The sequence below is a fragment of the Eptesicus fuscus genome, chromosome 2 (genome assembly GCF_027574615.1).
Source record: "Eptesicus fuscus isolate TK198812 chromosome 2, DD_ASM_mEF_20220401, whole genome shotgun sequence".
In the NCBI taxonomy this organism is placed as follows: Eukaryota; Metazoa; Chordata; class Mammalia; order Chiroptera; family Vespertilionidae; genus Eptesicus; species Eptesicus fuscus.
Genome location: NC_072474.1, coordinates 73,559,876 through 73,577,215, shown reverse-complemented (window position 1 = coordinate 73,577,215; position 17,340 = coordinate 73,559,876). Strand labels below are relative to the sequence as shown.

Here is a 17,340-nt window from a genome sequence, read left to right as displayed (position 1 = left end):
CATACCTGATAAAACAGGTACATCTGGAAAGTTATTTGGGAGGGAGATGGAGGTGAAGAAGGATTTTAACTTTTTTAATTGTCTATACTTTTTTTAATTACACAAGCCCTGTCTTCCTGAAATACCCTCTATTCAAATGGTAGACATTGGGTAATATGATGTCTGCAGCTAATAACTCACCTAATGAAGTGTTGGGAAATGAAAGAAACCAAATGATTTCACAGCTGAGTCCTGATTGGTCTCTCAGTTGCCAACCTCCTGGAGTTCAGTTTAAATTCCTTCTACAAACTCACAACTCATCAAAGGATAAAATATTTCACCCCAGAAAGTGAAGAAATCAACTGGACTTTGAAAATTTTTTCACCTGTACATTTTGACTAGTGGAGAGAAAGGTAACATCAATTGACCATGTTTCAAATCAGAGCATTCTGGGTTTTTTCTTTTAAGTATCATCTTTTCTCAAAAGGAAAAAAAAAATGGAGTGAAAGAATAACACTATTTTGTTGTTATAGGTAGCAATTTGAAGCATGAAGACTATGATTCTACTGCTTTATCTTCTAGGATCAACTCAGTCATTACCAGTAAGTGCAATATGTTTATTTTATGTACAACCCACCTTAGCAGCATCTTAATTACATAACTATTTCTCTTCCTACCCTCTGTTTTGTGACCCATTCCCTTAGTTTCTGAGTTTTATTCTCCAAGGTGAAAGACGGTAAACTAATAAAGTGTTAGTGCAAATTTCAATATACTTAACATTTTTAAAGTGCATCGTAGTAGAAATTCTATTAATTTGGCAGAGCAATAGGGGAGAAATCAAGAGAGAAAAAAGAATGCCTTAGATTATAGCTAGTCAAAATGAATAATTATTTTAGTTTCTAAAAAGAATTTAAGATTTTTGTTGGCGACTAAGTATTTTCTCATGACTAAAGAGATAAACTGGATTTTCTGATTTTTCCAGTTGAAAGCACAAAACATCTAGATTATCTAAACTCCAAAAAGACTACCAAATCATGCAATTGCAAGGGAATATTACAAAAAAAATTGTGACTTTTGACTTAGAACATTTCATCACAAAATGTATTTACACATAACAGATGTGGTTTTTTTGTGTGTTTTTTTAAGAAAATGAGCACTTACATTTGAACACATACTCCAATTGTCCTTCAATATTTTACAGACATAGAGATGGGTTTGGGCCTCTAAGTGGATTTCCCTTTGACTATTTGAGATGCTTACGTGTAGACATTAAGAAAATAATTACAATATATTTGCTATGAAATAGCAAAACACAAAGAAACCATTTTAGGGGAGCTTTGAGCCCACTTGACACTTCAGTAGTCATCCATACAATCAACAAATATATATTGGAAACTCTCTATAAACCAGATACTGGGCTAGTTGCTGAAAAAAACAGTGGTGAAGGGGAGAAAGGGCATGATCCTTCATGTTGTTCACTACACAATAGATGCTAATAAATAATTTTTTAAAAGAACTATCAAATAATAAATTGTAACTATGATTAGTCCTATGAAGGAGAAGAAGAGGGTAATCTTGTAGGAAGGGGATGGGACAGACATGAATAAATAACCTCCTTATTTCTTCCCAAATGATACATACATCCTTCTTGAAAGAGTTTATCTGCAAAAATTCAATTTCTAAACAAGGTAAATTAGGAAGTTAATTTTTTTGTAAACCACAGATTTCCCACTTCACCAAATAAATTTACCAAAAGGTTCTCCTAAATAGGGTGTCTCTACTATATTTTAAATTACCATCCATTGTGTAAAAACTCAAGAGAAATAAAACTTTCCAGAAGCACAGCTATCATTCAAGGCAAACTGAGAAGTAGCATGCAAGTCAATACAGGTTGCTAATAGCCAATAACACGAGAGCAGCTACAGTTAGTGGTACAGGGGATGCAGGAGGTGACACTAAGATATCTATTAGGTATAACAGTGGTATTTGTCAACCAAAAAATCAGGACACATGGATGAGATTTTTTTAATTATTTGTGAGTTTATTGAATTACTAGAGGCCTGGTGCATGAAATTCGTGCACGGAAGAGGGGGGTGTCCCTCAGCCCAGCCTGCACCCTCTCCAATCTGGGACCCCTCGAGGGATATCCAACTGCCCGTTTAGGCCTGATCCCAGTATGATCGGGCCTAAACGGGCAGTCGGATATCCCTCTCACAATCCAGGACAGCTGGCTCCCAACTGCTCACCCTCCTGCCTTCCTGATTGCCCCTAACCACTTCTGCCTGCCAGCCTAATCACCCCCTAACCACTCCCTGCCAGCCTGTTTGCCCCTAATTGCCCTCCCCTGAAGGCCTGGTCACCCCTAACTGCCCTCCCCTGCAGGCCTGGTCACCCCTAACTGCCCTCCCCTACAGGCCTGGGTCCCCCGCAACTGCCCTTCCCTGCAGGCCCAGTTGCCCCCAACTGCCCTCCCCTGCTGGCCTGGTCCCTCCCAACTGCCCTCCCCTGCTGGCCTGATCACCCACAACTGCCCTCCCTTGCAGGCCTGGTCCCTCCCAACTGCTGTCTCCTGCTGGCCATCTTGTGGTGGCCATCTTGTGTCCACATGGGGGCAGCCATCTTTGACCACATGGGGGCAGCCATCTTGTCTGTTGGAGTGATGGTCAGTTTGCATATTACTCTTTTATTAGATAGGATAAAGGCCTGGTGCATGGGTGGAGACCAGCTGGTTTGCCCTGAAGGGTGTCCCGGATTAGGATGGGGGTTCCCTTGGGGCATGGGGAAGCCTGGGCGAGGGGCCTGTGGTGGTTTGCAGGCCAGCCACCCCCTCCCATCCCCCCACCTCCAGAAACCCAAGCAGAGGCCCTGGTATATGGGATTTATTTATCTTCTATAATTGAAACTTTGTAGCCTTGAGCGGAGGCCAAGGCAGGCCAGGGTGTGCGGAAAGCTTGGCTTCCTCCATCACCGGGGGCAACTCAAGCCTCCTGCTCTCTCCAGCTCCATGGCTGCCGCCATTTTTGTTGGGATTTATTTATCTTCTATAATTGAAACTTTGTAGCCTTGAGTTTAGGCCTGGGCCTGCCAGGGTGTGTGGAAAGCTTGGCTTCTTCCATTGCCAGGGAAACCCAAGCCTCCTGCTCACTCCGTGGCCATAGCCATCTTGGTTGGATTAATTTGCATACTCGCTCCTGATTGGCTGGTGGGCGTGGCTGGTGGGTGTAGCAGACTGATGGTTAATTTGCATATTGCTCTTTTATTAGATAGGATCATAAATGCATAAAAATGAGTCAATTTGCAAATGTGGACACTTAAAACAACCTAGCACTTGTTTTCAGTGGCTCAAGTTTGGGAATTGGAGATGGGGCAGGTTGCATTTTCAAGAGAGTGGGCCTCAATAAGAAAGTGAACTCAAGTAAAGACTTGAAACATGTGAGGGAGTGAGCCAATGTCCAGGGAAAGAGCATTCCAGACAGAGGGGACGGGTGGAGGTGAGGCTCTGGGGCAGGTAAGGCCTTACCTGTCACAGAGATAGCAAATAGCCAACAGCAGCAGTAGAGTAAGCCAGGAAATGAAATGAAATGTACAGTCAGAGAGGCACTGGGGCCCAGGGCATGAGGGGCGTGCAGGCCCCTGTAGGGTCTCTGGCTTTTACTCTGAGTGAGAATGGAAGCCAATGCAGCAGCTGAGCAGAGGAGTGAAAGGACCAGACTGTTGTTTTCAAAGCACCACTCTGGCTGCCATGCTGACAGTGGATTGTAAAGGATGAAAAGAAATCTGCAGAATTTGTACCCACATATCTTAAAGCTTCTAGGGACCTCTAAGAATAGATCATTCCAGTCTTTCCTCTTAAAACTGAGGGGAAATGGCCAAAGTGAAACCAAGAAGTAGTGGCAGCTCCAAGGTATATCCAAGTGGCCAAGGGCACATGGTGAACGACTACACCACATAGCCCTCTGAGATGCAGCCAGAAGCAAGGGTGACAGAGGGGTGGACCTGGCCAGGGAGCTTCTGCCTGAATGCAGAGGGACTGGGGAGAGAAGCTAAGGGAAGGATTCATTTCTTCAAGGACCAGGAACACTTGGGGGATCCTGTTCTGGCTCTGCCACTCACCGTGTCACCTTGGGCAGGTCACTTTGCTTGTCTGGGCCTCGGTTTCCTTATCTTTAAAGAAAACCATACAAACATAGGGTACCCCAAAACATGTATACACACTTGAACAGCCGGTAGTGCAATTTTGAAAAGTGTTTGTATACATTTTTGGGACACGCTGTACATCATACGGATTACAAACATATATTTGCCCCTTAAATTCAGTGATTCTCAAAGACACTAGGAAAATAACTCTGGCCAGAAGAGAATGTTCACTTCCATTACAGAAAGTGACTTGCCAGGCACAGGCAAAAGCAGAAAGCTCCGTTAAAATGCATTAGGAATCGTGGCAGAGTGCATTCAAGCATTAGGAAAAAGCAGATGTGAACAGAGCTAAGGGGCAGACTATGTATGTCATGCCCTCAGAAAAGAAGAAGACAGTTACAGAAAAAGAAATGGGAACCTAGGAACTACCACCAGAAATGCATGTGCCCCGCCCCACGCTGTTTCCCACCACACACCTGGACTGGCGTTTTTTTCCACTCTACGGTTCTGTCTCCTGCTATGCACGACATGTTCCAGGAAATTAAAACCGCCCCAAAACACACAGAGCCTGAAGACAGACATTTTTGCATTGGGGACACCTAGTTACATCCTGTAAATGAACGGATACAAAATGTCAAACACATCACTGCCGCGAAAATATTTATCACAGATGCAGCTCAAACCTGCTTTGGGACTTCCTCCAACGCAGCTGGTTCCAGATCAGACAACCCGACTAAACCAACAGCAGCCAAATCAGGTGAGTCCTCCAATAGGAGCATTGCAGCCAGAGAAGGCAACGTGGTAAGACTTGTGGGTTTAAATCAAGATTTACATAGAGTCTCCTGACTAAACAAGAGAGAGAGGATTTCCTTTTTGGAGAAAAGTAAAACAAGAACAAATACACCTTTTTTTTTTTTTTTGAAAATTTTGAGTCAGGAAAATAAATCATCCTCATTCTTTTTTCCTTTTGTCTGAACAATAATTTGTGTTAGTAACCAAATCTAGTAAAATTTGAAAAGCAATAGCTACGGCTGTTGACAAAGCTTGGCCATCTATGTCTTGTGATACCGTGACATGTCACGTGGTATTTGCCAGAGCTAACAGGGAGGTAATCTTAATAGAGATAATCTATAAAAATAACTGCAGATTTCCTCCAGTTCTGTTGTTGTTGATGAGCTAATGCATCGCTATAACGTCTGTTTCTTCAAAGCATATTTAAATACTTTTGAAAACTCCATTGTCTTTTGGCTCCTTACCCTTCCTCCCACTCCAGCCCTCCCTCTGTTCTAAAGGCCCCCACCTTGCCTTCATCTAGACTTTGTGAAACAACAGGTAACACCAGAGTCTAAGGTCCCTTTTTTAATCTATGGTCATAAACCTATCTCTCTCCTTACGGGACCTGAAGCTTACATAATTTAGGGATACTCTTTAAGAAAAAGAATACAAAATTAGACATGTAACATTAAGTACCAAAGTGAATAATTCATAATGAGATGAGAAATAAGAAACACACATTTTTAAAGCTGATAAATACCATAAACTAGATAGACTGCCCAGGTGCCTCCCAGGGCCAGGGAAGGGGGCAATACTAGTGAAGCTTCACCTTCATGGCAAATGCACCCCTAACGGGAGCATAGGTTACTTAAGGATGTCCACCACTGGCAGGCTAGTGAAAACAGACAACCTCTCTCTCATACATCAATTTCAATGCCCTGCAGGTCTTCCCTTCCTTAAGTCTAATACCATTGACGCCGATGCTCACCATGGGGTCAGATCTGCAACTGGTAAGTAACTTTTATATCATTTAATAGCCATTGGTAAGTAAATATAATACCTAACATTGAGTGTGTGTATCTATGTGTGTATCCACAAATGTACACATACACACATATTCATTGTAGATCAATTGAAAGAGAAGAAAGAAAAGTCAGAGCTGAATTCTAGTCAACATGACATGAACATTTTTTCTTAGCAAAAGGAGCACTAAAGGAATTACAATTCTCAAGCCTTTGCTCCTTTAGTTTTTTTACCTCTTCCTCAAGTTCCTCTCCCCATTTCTTCAGCAGGCCTTCCTCTCTTTTCCCCACAACATGCACCCACCATTTAAATGCTGTAACTGTTAGCTTCACCCCAACAACTAGAGAAAACCAGAAGGGACAGGAAGATTTTCATTTTTCATAAAATATCTGTATAGTTATTTAAACTATATATAGTTTAAGTTCCTTTGCTGATTAAAGTGAATTTTTATCTAGTAATCAGATTTACATATACTGGTAGTAATAGATCCTTTGCAGGCTAGATATTTTATTCTGACTCTAGAAATTTTCATGGGATACCTATGAAGAATCATTTCTTCATAGGAAAATTCCAGTAATCATTGCTGTTAGAGCCAAAAACTGAAATCCAGGTTGAAATTACCTAAATTGTTCTCAGAGAGAATGGTTAAATGCCAAAGAAAATTTTAATATGGAAAAAGTTAGTCAACCTGTGGTTGTATTGGTAGACTAAACAAGTCTTGGAACTTCACCTCTATATCTAATTCTAAATGCCATATAGTATAATTTGCATAGTAAATTCTCTATGTACACATATTTTACATTTAGTAAATACATGTTAGTTTCCTGAATGTCAAACTGAAACAATACAATGACAACCTACTTTGCCTTACAGCTGAATCCTCCTCCTGCAAGAATGGCACCTGCTGCCCATACCCTCCCACTGACCCTGGGGGGATTAAATGTTCAACAGCAGCTGCAACCCCAAGTAAGTTCAAAAATGGGACTTCAGTTAAAAATTGGGGAGCGTCTTCTCTTAGGTGGAAGCCTACAGGAGAGGAAATAATTTTTCAAGGTTCTTAAACATTTCCCCCAGATAATTTGTAGAGGGATGTTCTACAGAACATGGAACAGTCTTTGACAATTTGAGTTGTGCTGAAAATCCATGAGAACATACCTGGAAAACTGAGCATTCTGCCTCATAACCTCTCCAGAATACATTTGTAATGGGTAATAGAAAAATGTGAAGGGTTGGGAAGATTGAGAAGTCAGAAGTATAAGGAGGAAAATGAGAAGTAGCAGGATTCTTTTCTAACATGTTGTGTTTTCTATTGAAGACCTTCTGGGTGGCCAGAATCATCCAAAATTAAAATTAAGAGGTGAATAACATTTAAATTCTAATCTCCTTTTTGTACCTTTTTGTCAGGCCTGCTCAAAAGTCCCCAAGTACTTTCTAGTTCTTACCTACTTCCCACCATCATTTGCTTTCATGGAAAACCCTCTCACATCCTATATATTAATCCTATATAATAAAAGCCTAATATGCAAATTGCCCCCTTGGGTGGTTGTTCGACTGGGAGTTCGACCGGGAGACCAGGAGCTCGACTGCTCACTATGATGTGCACTGACCACCAGGGGGCGGCACAGAACATGGCAGGCATCAGTGATGCGGCACTGGCAGCAGGTGGCAGTGGAAGTGCTGCTGGCCCGATGGGCCCCAATGAGAGTGGGACTGCTGTGGGATGGTGGAGCAGGTGAGCAGGCTGTGCCAGGCCAAGGCAGGTGCAAGCAGGAGCCCGATTGCCCTGTCATTGCCCCACAGATGGCAACCAGTGGCAGTGACGGGGGGCAAGGCTGCCGCTTGGTTCCCAGGCACTGATGGAGCCGGGCGGAGGCCCGGCCCCAATCAATCGCCCCACAGACAGGATGGTGGAGCAGGTGAGGGGGCGGTGCCAGGCCAAGGTGGGGTGCCAGGCAGGGCTGCAGGGCTGCAAGGCTGGGGGTGCAAGCTGGGGCCCAATCCCCGCAGGCCACCCCAAGGGACCCCACCCGTGCACAAATTTGTGCATCGGACCTCTAGTTAAGATATAAAGGACATATTTAGGACATCAAACACTTAGGGATGTGTTTGAATTTTAACTATGGACAAAGCCCAAATATCTACCTTTTTGAAACTTCTTTAAATAGATTATTAGGCTCTAGAGAAAAATATAATTATCCCTTTATGACTGGACTAAGTCATTATGGATAACTTATTCTCCCTACCAGGTTATCTTAGCCCCACATAATGATCTAATTTTTTGTAGAAGCTTTATTGTTTATTACATGCATCATATATAGTAATTATAGAGAACTTAGAAAATATAGATGAGCAAAAATAAAACTCATAAAATTCAGTGATGGGGGAGGGGGCCACAACATAATCCTAATGGTCAGGATTAAACACTGTCAGCATTCCAGGATATGACCTTTTTTTTTCTATTATGCGTTAAGCACATATTTTAAGAAAATTGCCCTGCTCTAACCTTGAAGTCAGACTTAGCACATATTTTTTAAAAATATGTTCTTATAATATCTAATGTTCTATCACTTGATTTTTTTACTTAATAAATATTGAATAGTCTTTGTGTTTTGAAATATTCACTTATAACATTGTTTTTAATGATTGCTTAATTTTTTTGTTGTATTGCAAAAGTTTGGTATTGTGGTTTTTTTAAATTTTGCTTCTATAAATTATGCTACAGTGAACATCCTTGTAACTATGTCTTTGGCCATATCATGATTATCTCCTTAGGACTAGTTCTTAGGAAAAGAATTTGTAGGTGTGAAGACATAAAAATGTAAGACTTTTAATACGCATCCCCAAATTATGAAGCATGAATACAATAATGGATCAATATATCCTAACCATCTTTTTACTACTATGGATACCTCCAGGTTTTAATAAGAGTAAGTTTGTATTAATTAGTAATTATAATCAAAGCTGAGTTTAATTGACAAAATAATTTTAAGCTGCTCAATTTAAATTTTACATCATATGCGATTAATACATTTTTATACCTTTGTCCAAAATAACAGCACAAGACACTCTAACCTGCTTCATTAATTCATATTTGTGAAATTCTGTAACATAACTTTTACATTTCTTTTTTAATATTGAAATGTATTTGTACTTATTTCCTACAGATATCTTAGAGCCTTCACTCAACATATTTGCTGCTTATTTATATCTCATTAATAAAAGCTATTCTCTGAAAAAGACTAGAGAAATGGGCATATAAAAGGAACATCTCTTTAACACGTGATCCTGGCATGGTCCTTATGCCAACTTCAATTTCAATTATTGCCCTGCTCTAACCTTGAAGTCAGACTTAGCACAATCACTCCAGTCAAATGCTTTAGTGGTTACTGTAGATGTTACTAAAGGTCAGTAGAGAGGATTTAACAATACACATTCCCCAACATGCAATAACATAAATCAATCCCATTTCTCAGGGGAGATTCTTCACGCTCTCTAGGCTATCCCACCACCGAGAGTCCCCATGCCTGCCCTGCTTCTGTGCAGCCCCAGTCCTTCTGACCCTGCCTTTCAAGGGTCCTCTGCCAGAAACTTGGGCACCTGTCCAAAGCTCCCATTTTTCAAAGCAAAGCCAACATGGTGGAGTGAACTCTACATTCACACAACATCTAGTCAATCCCAGCTCTCCACTTATTACCTGCACTAGAGGCCCCATGCACAAAATTAGTGCAAGAGTAAGCCTTCCTTCCCCCGGCTGCTGGCACTGGCTTCCCTCTGGCACCCGGAACCCGGGCTTCCCTCGAAGCCCCCACTTCATCTGGAAGGACGTCAGTCTAATTAGCATATTACAATTTTATTATTATAGATGATGCTGGCCAAGTTACTTAACCACCTGTGGCTCACTCTCCTCATAATTTAAAATTGGAGTAAAATACAACCTACCTCTAGAGCTTTTATAAAGGTTAAATGAGTAATCATACATTAAACACTTAGAATACTTCTTACCACACAGTATATACTCACCAAGATTAGGTATTATTATTTCAAATAATTTCTCTAGCAAATACTAATAAAAATATTTATTTTTACATTGGTAAAATATTAAATTATCTGTAATTACTTAGACATCTCTAGTTTCCTATTAGTATCTTTTTGTTCCTTCCAACTCATCTTTTTTTTTTTTTTAATTTCAATTATGTTTTCTTCCAAATCTCAGGTCCCTTCCCCCCAAGCTCCTTCCCCATTGTCTCCCTGAGATTGGTTGATTTTTGGTCAGTAGCCGGAGATCTAATGAAGAGGCAGGCTTTTCTTGAAAGTATTCACTTTTTACCCTTTGTTACTATGGCTATTACTGTGCTGGGAAATAATAAAGTTAAGAGTCTATTTCATGAGACTTCCAAATCTTTTGGGTTGGTTGCTATTAAAAGTTCCATTGTGATTACTTTCCTGACACTGTGTGAATCTTTATAGAAATAAAAATAAATCCTAAAGCCCTAGTTCTCTTTGACAAACTCTAGGTTAGCTCTTAAAGTACCAGATTACACCAACACCTCATCCAAATCTGTTTGAGTATAAATTCAGGACATTTACATAGTTACCAGTGACCTTTCAAAATATTTCTCAGTTCTAAGAACTCTGTCAGTGCCAGGGATTATTGAACAATGTCACCCTTCATTTCCTTCCAGTTCTCTATTTTAACAGCGGAACTCCCAGGCAACCATCATGAGACTAACCATAAATGTTTCAAGAATTCATTGTATTTGAAAATATTCACTGTGTTTTCATGTATCTTCTTAAATGCCATACAAAATAAACACAAGCTTTTTTATCACACTTTATATCATTATTTCTAGGGATAATTTTTAGTTTGGAGGTAGATTAAGGCCAACCTTATTTTTTGATCATCCAATGTACTAACTTCTACCTTCTAAATGTGCTGCTGCCTTGTACTGGTTTCAAAATCTCCCTGGGTCTAATCCTCTTTTTTACAAATTAGATGAGTTCTGATTCCCATCCAGCTCTCTGAGTCTATATCTATGATTATAGACAATACATAAGTAACAAATACATGTTGAACAAATGTTGTGTTTTTTAAGGAAGTCTTGATATTGATATCATCCATCAGAACTTACCTTTGAATATGTTTTTTACTGAATTTATTACAATTTTTTCCAGATGTTACCACTTATTGTAGCACAACTTGGAGCCCAGGTAAGGTTATTTTGTATGATGGCTTTTGTTTTAAATCATCTTAGTGTGAAATATTTAATCTTGCCTCAATTCATCGAATAGTTGCCAAGTTTACTGTTTACTTTGCACTGTATGAACACTGATCATAGCAAGAACACTTATTGAGCACTTACTATGTGCCAGGCACTGTTGTAAGTATTTTATTATTTATTATGTACTATCTCATTTCATCTTCAAAATAACCTTTTACAGACAATATTTTTATTGCCAATTTGAAGATGAGTAACTGGAGATACAGTAATTCAGTTACAGTCACAGAGATAGTAAATGTCACAGGTGACACAACCAGTCATTTCTTTAAGTCCCACTGTTAAGAAAAAAATAAATTAATGGGATTGATTTGAGTTATGATTTGGGGGATTTATTTTTTAACTTCAAATTTACTTATTATTATATATAATTTCCCTAAAAAATGATACAAACATTGCCTTTTCTCTCTCCCTTTTGTGTGTGTGTATGTGTGGGTGTGTGTGAAAGATAATTCTTGAGATCAAATTACCAAGGATCAAGATCAAATATGAGCATCAGATGGCAGTTTTTACTCCTAACAGCAGAATCAAATATAACATTTAGATCAATTCTTTTTTTTTTTTTTTTAAATATATTTTATTGATTTTTCACAGAGAGGAAGGGAGAGGGACAGAGAGCCAGAAACATCGATGAGAGAGAAACATCGACCAGCTGCCTCCCGCACACCCCCCACCGGGGATGTGTCTGCAACCAAGGTACATGCCCTTGACCGGAATCGAACCTGGGACCCCTCCGTCTGCAGGCCGACGCTCTATCCACTGAGCCAAACCGGTCTCGGCATCAATTCTTGATTCTACACCTGGGGACACATCTAAGGAAATAATCTGAAATATAGTAAAGATTTATTTACAAATATGTTAATCAAAATAATATTTATAGTACAGAAGAATATTGAGTGCAACTTAAATCTTAAAGAAAGGAACATAAGTTAGCTGTGCAACATTAAAGCCAATATTTTGTGATCATTGGAAAGTCTACTTATTAAAATATGTCTGTAATGTGGTTAAATGGTCATTGTATAGTATTAAAAGAAAAAGTAAGATAGAAATTGTATAAATGACATGACTTCTATTATATAAAAAAACAAATGTGTGAAAAACATCTGGAAGAAAATATATCAAACTCTGCCAGATGACATTATATTATTTTTCTTGTTGCTTTCTAGAAAGCACCTTCCAAGTTTCCTCCTCCAATGTGCATCTATTACTTAATAATGGAAAAATACATATATTTAAAATACGAAAAACCTCACATCACTCAAATAATGTTGCTGTCCAATATCATGTGCTGACAAGAGTTTTGTAATGCAAGTCACAAGGCAGTTTAAAATTTTGTTGAAAATAAAAAGTCTATTTTTACAATTTTTAAAATTAATTTAAGTTTTTAAGTTATGCTATACATATCTTGCCATTAATATATTAAAATTTGTCTAACAATTTTTGTTATTATTTTTTAGGGTACTATCCTAAGCTCAGAGGAATTGGTAAAAACATTTTTTTAATTACTAATATTTAAAATTCTTTTCAGTGCTACCACAATGCTGTTTTCTGTCCTCATATTAATAGTCTCTTTGACCACAAACCCTACACTCAGTGTTTACTACAATAAATTGAAAAATTTTATAGGTCTTTGCATTAAGTTATCCTTTGCCTAGCTGGGCCTTTTATCTTCATTATCCAGTTACTTTTCCATTAATTTGACTTAGCTTTTGTTTTCTGTATATTGATGTCAGATTCAGTTCTATACAGAAAACCAATGCATATTTTTAACTTTATATTTATTATAATCTAGGATGGTAAATTACTGAAATGCAATAACATATATATGCACACACATATATAAATTCATTGCAGGAAAATTTCATTTCCTTGACTTAAATTTTTAATTTTTGTAGGAAAATATATTTTTTAGTGTTTTATAGTGATAGATGAATGATCCCCTTTGCACATGAATAACTAAAAGGTTTAACCTAAATAATACTAATATTATCATTACTAGACTCTTCTATGCATTTTCTCTAAGTCATTTTTAGAGAAAAATGAATTAATATGGTATCTAAACATGACACTGAAATTAAGAGTTGAGGCAATATCTGAGAAGACAGTTTTTTTTAATTTTTTTCTATTGTGAAAAAAGGTAGAGACTTGATAGATTGTCCATAAATAAAATAATGGGGCTGTTTTGTCAACATTAACACATTAACACCTATGTTTACCAGTTTTTTGAGCCAATTCCATATAACAGGCACCTTAGTAGATTCTTTATTTTTCTTTATTGATTAAGGTATTACATACTGCCTTTAATCCTCACCAAATTACAAAGCGGAAATTTTTAACCCAACTCTATAGATAAAGAAACTGAGGCTCAGAGAGCTTAAGCAGATTAGGTTCCAAGGTCAAAAACGGATCGAAAGCCATTTTTCTATTTACTATGCCAATGGTTTTGAAACATTTTTTAGTAAAACCCACAGTAACAGCTATATTTTTCATTCAGCTAACACTAGGTAGTTTATAGTTCATATAGACTATTCTTTTTATCTTGTTTTTAATCCTGGGTACAACCCACCTGCTTTATTTCAAGCCTAAGGATATCATGATCCCCATTGAAAACTTCTGTACTCTACTGCTGTCTCTCATGCAGCATACGTTTAATTCTGGCTTCAATCCCTCATAAATCTACAACGGTGTTTCCCAAACTTCAGTCCTGGACCTCAAATCAGGACAACTTGGACGGCTGGTTAAAAATGCAGATTTTTAGGTCCTGCCCTCAACCTAGTCTATCAGAATCTCTCTAACAATGGAGCCTAGGAACTTGCCTTTATAACAAATTCCTTGGGTGGTTCTTACGAAAACTAACAATCAAGAACCATGTCCAAGGAAACTGAACTGAATCTTAATTGTGAGCTCCTGGCCCTTTTATACCGTGAGAACCCCAACAGAGCTGGGAGGTCCTGGAGAACTGGGTCCTGTCTGAACTCTCTCCAAAACCAGCCAATGTCAAAATATTTCTTCTTAGGTGGAACTTCTCACAGTAAAATTTTTCCTGTGGGGGGGGGGGGGGGGGGGGGGGAAGTGTGGCAGCAGCAGCATCCATTACCAGTGGGCAAACCATTGACAGTCCAATAAAGAGGCGTTCCACTGGGAAACCCCACACAAGTGGCTGAATTGCTAAGAGAAATATTTATGACCCAATATTCCAATGCCTTTGAAAAATACATCAAAAGACACATGAAGGGATGCAAACCATGAGAAGAGGAATGATTAATCTACGTGAATTAACTTTGCCCATTAATTTTTAGTCTCCTAGATTACTTATTTAAAAATTAGGGGCGCAGGAAAGACTATGGTTTAGGTTAATAACAGGGACACAGCCTGTCGCAATTCTATGGATTTTCTGCCTGAATCCTACCTCCAAATACACCTGACTGGCTTGATTGTGGCTTTCCTTTTCTGAGGGGATTGCAGCCCAGCAAGGAATCCCAGTGATGAAGGCAGCATCAGGCTTGGCTCAGGGAGAGAGACATTTCCTTTGAAGAGGGCCCATCTTTATTATTTTCTCTGACTCTACCTTCTCCATCCTGCCATTCCTGCCCAAACTTATTGCCCTCCAAGAAGAAAGGCTGGTTGGCCTTTAAAATGTATTCCTTTAACTCTGTTTTCTGTTTCCTTCCCTCATTCCAGCCAGTGGCCCCGCAAATCTTCACAGGCCTCATCTTCCACCCCCTGTTCTCCGGAGCCATCCTGCCCACCAGCCACGCTAATCCAGACGTCCAGAACACAATCCTTCCTGCGGGACAAACAGGAGTAAATCCTGCCATCCAGGGAACCCCAGAAGGCCCCTCCCCGACGCCCAGTGGCACAGATGATGACTTTGAAGTGACTACTCCTGCAGGCATCCAAAGGGGCATGCACATTGCTGAGGAAACCACTACCGGGTTCCCCAATGGTAAGTTCTCCCAGCCAGGAAAATGCCCTGGGTCGTGACAGTCATCTGCAGAGAGAGAGAGAAGAGTTCTTTGTCTTGTTGACAAGCACAGATCTTAATAAAGTCAGGGAGCCCCTGTACTCACAGTAGTGCAGCGATGGGAGGGAATATTTTTACCGGGCCACCAACCCTATCGGCTGGACCCAGAAGAAGACATTCAATTGCTGGCATACATACTTTCCACCTTAGGCTCCACCTGGAAATATTTTGAAACAGACGGACTCTCCTTTTCCCATCTCAGACACACACAGGCCCACAGCAGACGCAGTTAATCAGTCATGATCCTCTTTTCCACTCACTGATCATGGATGAGCCTCCAACTTCTCCCGAACTTAATGCTACAAGCAGCCGCTAGTAACACACTGCACCTAGCACATAGACAAACCCATGTGCCGTTCTCCTCAGGTGGGACTTGAGAAATGTTGCAAAAATAAGCTCTTCTAGAGGGAACAAGCAAAGATAATAGTTTAACAAGTGTGTATGTCTGGAACCAAATGTCCTTGGAGATAACAAAAGAACAATTTGATATTGATACTCTTGCTCCTAGAAAAAAAAAATTCTGATGTCAGGTAAAAATGTTTAAATTCAATGTGCTTTGACCTCATTTTAAAAGTGTTTTCTTTTCTTCCAGGAATTCAGTAAGCTGTTGCAAATTTTTTCCACTAAACCACCTTAAGTGTGGTGATACATAGAAGTATTTGTCACTGAGCATATTATGAAAAAAAATTGAGACACTGAAGAATACCAGAAGAAATCCTTAGTTCACTAAAAACTTTCTTGAAATTTCAGAAAACATATTCTTCCTAGAGAATACTGACTTCTGAAAAAGAAGTAATTAAATAGATGATTTGTCTTTGAAATGTAACATTACACTATCTTGGATGTGGATGATACGTACATTAAAACATATTTTGAAAACTGATGTTTTCTTCTTTGAGGACGGAAGAAAGTTAGACGTTTTTGGAGATGACTCTCAGGTCTAAGAGTATCTGTAGTCGTGGGAATGGATACCCAGCAATGGAAGGAAATGCTCTGATTTCCTCACAACCACCTGAGGACTTACTCTCTCCCCTAAGAGCTACAAATTTAATTTCAACATGGAAATTATTTTTGATTGTCTAAAATATACAGTGGAAACAAAGAATTGTAACTCATATTGTTTCTCAAGCTACTTACATACAGAGCTAGTGATTATGGTGTCTAATGCTTAATTTTGGTATGTCTGAGAGTGAGAAATGACATACTGAAAGTTACCATTAAAGATGATACTCTTGCTTCTCACACCTAAAAGATAGAATTTAATCTGATTTAAATTTATAACCTAGACCATTACAGTTCACTCAGAGTGGGAGAGGGTGAGAGAGATTAATACAAACTATACTATGGCCCCCACAAATGACAGATATGGATAGATTTAATAATATATCTCAATATATTTGAGTCAACCCCACCAGTATAGAGGCCCAGTGCATGAATTCGTGCATGGGTGGGGTCCAGCCAGCCTGGCCAGGGGGAGAGGACATGGGCGGTTGGGCGGCCTGCCTGCTGGTCGAACTCCTGGTAGAAGGGACAATTTGCATATTAGCCTTTTATTATATAGGATATACACTGAGTGGCCAGATTATTATGCATTCAGAGATCATAATAATCTGGCCACTCAGTGTATATTCCGTGTTAAGTGTTTCAGGTGATTAAAGATTTACTAGTGGTTAAGGATTTATTGGTTACAGTATTTCAAATTTGCAGATTCTGAATAACATTTATGAATTGTTAAGACTTTCACAGCCAAATGAGAGTAAATTAGGATTCAAATTTCCAAAAATTTTTGCCATTAGTATCATGTGATACTAATTAAAAGTGCTATCAGAACACTTCCTAGGTAACCCTCTATCAAAAAAAAAATAATTACTTCTGAGCCTCATTTTTCTCATCTGTAAAATGGGGGCGGTAAAAAAAAAACCTGTCACAGATATCCCACAAGGTTAATGATAAGGGTTAGCTAGCTTAATCAGGCAGACAGGAAGGGAGGGGGTCCAGAGAGGATAGAGGTATCTTGGCCTGAACAATTAAAGCAGCCATAAATTAGATCAAAAGCAGCCCTGACCTGAGCAGCCAGGAGAGCCATAAGGGGTAACAAAACATCTCCGGCCAAGACAGCTGGGAGAA

At 39.3% G+C, this 17,340-nt stretch overlaps 1 protein-coding gene across 1 annotated transcript; it reads left to right on the top strand.

Moving 5' to 3' along the window:
* Positions 1-335: 335 nt before the first annotated feature.
* AMTN (amelotin) lies at positions 336-15,908 on the top strand. Its single transcript, XM_008157482.2, has 9 exons — positions 336-392; positions 513-581; positions 4,787-4,873; positions 5,835-5,900; positions 6,787-6,879; positions 11,086-11,121; positions 12,647-12,673; positions 14,871-15,135; positions 15,806-15,908. The coding sequence occupies exons 2-9, from the start codon at positions 528-530 to the stop codon at positions 15,814-15,816; spliced, it is 639 nt and encodes a 212-aa protein (XP_008155704.2). The 5' UTR covers positions 336-392; positions 513-527; the 3' UTR covers positions 15,817-15,908.
* Positions 15,909-17,340: the final 1,432 nt, after the last annotated feature.